Source organism: Limulus polyphemus, unplaced genomic scaffold (genome assembly GCF_000517525.1).
Source record: "Limulus polyphemus unplaced genomic scaffold, Limulus_polyphemus-2.1.2 Scaffold13222, whole genome shotgun sequence".
NCBI classification, from domain to species: domain Eukaryota; kingdom Metazoa; phylum Arthropoda; class Merostomata; order Xiphosura; family Limulidae; genus Limulus; species Limulus polyphemus.
The window spans coordinates 4,887-9,378 of NW_013678832.1; the positions used below are offsets into that span (position 1 = coordinate 4,887).

Genomic DNA, 4,492 nt, shown 5'->3' on the forward strand with positions numbered 1-4,492 from the left:
TGGTAGATTTGTTTTACTGTGTATACAGTGTACTCTAGACTGGTAGATTTGTTTTACTGTGTATACAGTGTACTCTAGACTGGTAGATTTGTTTTACTGTGTGTATACAGTGTACTCTAGACTGGTAGATTTGTTTTACTGCATACAGTGTGTTCTAAATTCATAATTTCTTACATTTAGTTTACTAGAAATAGCTGGTTTTGAAAAGCACAAAGAATATTTGGTAATTGAAATATCATTTTTTTTATGTACACAATTGTTAATAATTATTTGTCTATTATGTATTTCAGAAGTACCAGTCTTCCCAGCAATGTGAGTAGCATAGACCTTCAGGAAACTGCTAGTCTTCCCCTTTTGATCAAGGAAAAAGACATTGAGTATCAGGTTAGTTTTGTTTGTTCATGTGATGAACAAGACATTGAGTATCAGGTTAGTTTTGTTTGTTTATATAATACCTGATGAACAAGACACGAAGTATCAGTTTAGTTTTGTTTGTTTATATAATACCTGATGAACAAGACATGAAGTATCAGGTTAGTTTTGTTTGTTTATATAATACCTGATGAACAAGACATGAAGTATCAGGTTAGTTTTGTTTGTTTATATAATACCTGATGAACAAGACATGAAGTATCAGGTTAGTTTTGTTTGTTTATATAATACCTGATGGACAAGACATTGAGTATCAGGTTAGTTTTGTTTGTTCATATGATGAACAAGACATTGAGTATAAGGTTAGTATAGTTTGTTTATGTAATATCTGATAAACAAGGATTGTAAATTGTAGATACAAAAATTAAATTATCAAAACATTTTGTAATGTTTTATATCTGTTTTTATGCTATAAGAAACTAACCGCAGTAAAAGAGAAACTTCCCGTTCATGTGTTGACAGAATGTTGTTCTGTCGGATCACATTTTAGAAAGTTATTCATCATGTACATAGTTTGTTTTTATCTTTATGCCAAGTTTCTTGTTGTAATATTTAATTTTGATTTTTCAGTTACATCGGGTGATATTGTTTGAACGTCTGTTAAATGCTTATCCTTATAAGAGACCACAAATAGTTCGAGAAGCAAGGGCTGATATCCCACCACTGTACAGAGGACATGTGTGGGCAGCTCTGTTAGAAATTGAGGTAAGTTTTAAAGAGGACTTTTAAATAGCATATTTGGAAATTTAGATGAGTTTAAAAAAAGGATATGTCTGGACAACTCAGTTAAGATAATGTTTCAACAGAGGAATTATCCTAGTGGCTATTAAGGAATACACAGAATTTCAAAAAGGACATATCTGTTCAGCTGTGGTGAAGTTAAACTTTTCCTACTCATTAAGCACACATATGTTTTTAGTATGATTTATGCTACTGTTGTTACTTTGTAATGTTTCAGCATGGTTTACATTACTGTTGTTACTTTGTAATGTTTCAGCATGGTTTACATTACTGTCGCTAATCTGTAATGTTTCAGTATGGTTTACATTACTTTCGCTAATCTGTAATGTTTCAGTATGGTTTACATTACTGTCGCTAATCTGTAATGTTTCAGTATGGTTTACATTACTTTCACTAATCTGTAAGGTTTCAGCATGGTTTACATTACTGTTGCTAATCTGTAATGTTTCAGCATGGTTTACATTACTGTTGCTAATCTGTAATGTTTCAGCATGGTTTACATTACTGTTGCTAATCTGTAATGTTTCAGCATGGTTTACATTACTGTTGCTAATCTGTAATGTTTCAGCATGGTTTACATTACTGTTGCTAATTTGTAATGTTTCAGTATGGTTTACATTACTGTTGCTAATTTGTAATGTTTCAGCATGGTTTACATTACTGTTGCTAATTTGTAATGTTTCAACATGGTTTACATTGCTGTTGCTAATTTGTAATGTTTCAGCATGGTTTACATTACTGTCGCTAATTTGTAATGTTTCAGCATGGTTTACATTATTGTCGCTAATTTGTAATGTTTCAGTATGGTTTACATTGCTGTCGCTAATTTGTAATGTTTCAGATGGTTTACATTCTGTCGCTAATTTGTAATGTTTCAGCATGGTTTACATTACTGTCGCTAATTTGTAATGTTTCAGCATGGTTTACATTACTGTCGCTAATTTGTAATGTTTCAGCATGGTTTACATTACTGTTGCTAATTTGTAATGTTTCAACATGGTTTACATTGCTGTCGCTAATTTGTAATGTTTCAACATGGTTTACATTACTGTCGCTAATTTGTAATGTTTCAACATGGTTTACATTGCTGTTGCTACCTTCACAGAAGGTTTGGATACTTAGAAAGCAAAAGGTTTAGAAACATGTATGATATCGATTAGAAATACCAAAAAATGTACCATAGAAATGACTCTACATTAATAATGTCTTTCTTCAACATTTTAAATAGGGAGACATTCATAGCCAGTATGATCAGATTGATAAAGAAACCCCCACACTAACAGACAGACAGGTAATGTAATTCTGTTGTTATTAAACTTTTTGGAAGCTTTGTGAATAAAACCTTAAGTATAAAAGTAAACATAGATCAGCATACTTTACTTCTTACATAAAAGTTTGTATTTTATGTAAAAAGTTTATTAATGGCCACTAATGGTAATATTCAAGAACATTTGCTTTTGTTATTATGTTGATTTTTGGGTATATATTTTTTTAAGTTGTTTAAATATATTTTCTTTGATGATTTTTAATTGATTATAGATTGAAGTAGATATTCCAAGATGTCACCAGTATGATGAGCTACTTTCCTCTCCAACTGGACATAATAAGTTCAAGAGGATACTGAAAGCCTGGGTGGTCACACATCCTCAGTATGTGTACTGGCAAGGACTGGACTCACTGTGTGCCCCTTTTCTTCGGCTCAACTTTAGTAATGAAGGTACGCATAAAATGATTTTACATTTTATAGAAAATCTTTGAAATAAAGAAATAGTTAATGATGTTTATCTGTTAGAAAGTTGTCATTATGAAACATATTCACAAAATAACATCACTAAAAATAATCTATTTTTTGTTTTTCTCAAAAAAAAATCATAAAACATAATAATTATATGTGGCCTGAAAATGTCTGATTTTATATTGGTTGTTTGTAGTGTTTGTGTACTATATATATGTTTTACAATAATTATAAGTGGCCTGAAAATATCTGATTTTATATTGGTTGTTTGTAATGTTTGTGTACTAAACATATGTGGTTCTGCTTAGCTAAATGTAAACATAAACTTTTTATATAATATGTGTTCAGAAATTAAATATTCTTAGAGTTTGTGCCTTAGTTACACTTCTGTAAGTTAACTTTTCATCATTAAAACAGGTATTTTTTTATCATGTTTCTTTTTTATCTCAGCTCTTGCCTATGCCTGCCTCTCTGCCTTTATTCCAAAGTATTTAAACATGTTTTTCCTGAAAGACAACTCTCCAGTTATTCAAGGTACCTATTTTTTTATTTTATAAAGTGAAATGATTCTTCAATTAATGTCTGTGATTGAATTTAAAATTACATGCAGTATTAAAGTCATGTATATAGAAGTTTATAATGCCCAAACAGAAGCACTAAATAACAATAGTGTTAAAAGAAACTGTGACAACAGACTAGTATATTCCCAGTATGTCATAGAATAGCTGTAGGTTTTGTATTATTTTAATGCGAGGTATTGAACTTGGTTTGTCATTAAATGTAATGTCTAATATTACCTGTCAACTCATGCTCCTTACAGAGAAGCACTTATTTATCTCTAGATATATATTAACATATTCTTTGTCTCAGTAAAGCTGTTGAAAATTATAAGGTAGAAACTTAAGCTAATCACACAAGTTAGAAGCTAATAAGATGTAAGAACAAAAGGTTGAACTAGAATTTGTCCTCATCCTCTCCCTTGTTTAGTTCTAATGATATGTTACATATGAATTTAACATGCCTAGAACTGCACAGAAAAGTTTAAATAAACTTCTCATTCATTACTTACATATATTCTGATTGTAAAATATGTACTTAGTTAGGTGTAGTCAGATATTTTTATTATATTTTTATCTTAACAAATCAGAATGCTACTGAGATTTTTTCATTAATATTTGTTTTTATGAACATTTTATACCTGTTGTCTAGATATGGCTAATATGTGATGCAGAATATTATTACAGACTAAAATATAACAATATGTATGGGCTAGTATGGCAGTTGATTAAGTTACAGGCTAAAATGTGACTACCTATTTGACAGCTTTATACTTATGTAGTTACCGGAAACAATCCCTCTTCATGTTCTTGTAAAGGTATTGCCCCAATTCCAATGTCTGAAGCATCAGCCTGGACAATGAAAGGTTTGTTGAAGTCTGGCATTCTAAGAATTGGTGAGCTTCCTAACATGTTCTTTAATTTCTGGATTGCCACCTGGTGTGGTTGTTCTCACTTCATCTTGTTGGGTAAGCCATTCTTGGTCAGATCAGTCAATGGTGCAGTAATTTCAGCATAATTTGGGATG

The 4,492-nt window shown here is 30.7% G+C and overlaps 1 protein-coding gene across 1 annotated transcript in view; it reads left to right on the forward strand.

Annotated features, from left to right (window-relative positions):
- The window catches only part of LOC106477182 (TBC domain-containing protein kinase-like protein), a gene marked incomplete at its 5' end in the record, with an annotated part of 6,275 nt that extends 2,797 nt beyond the window's left edge, over positions 1-3,478 (forward strand). Inside the window, 5 exons of the mRNA XM_013937772.2 lie at positions 291-384; positions 1,003-1,137; positions 2,402-2,464; positions 2,713-2,890; positions 3,359-3,478. Of these exons, the coding sequence (XP_013793226.1) occupies positions 291-384; positions 1,003-1,137; positions 2,402-2,464; positions 2,713-2,890; positions 3,359-3,465 (577 nt within the window). The remainder of the gene's footprint in view (positions 1-290; positions 385-1,002; positions 1,138-2,401; positions 2,465-2,712; positions 2,891-3,358) is intronic.
- Positions 3,479-4,492: the final 1,014 nt, after the last annotated feature.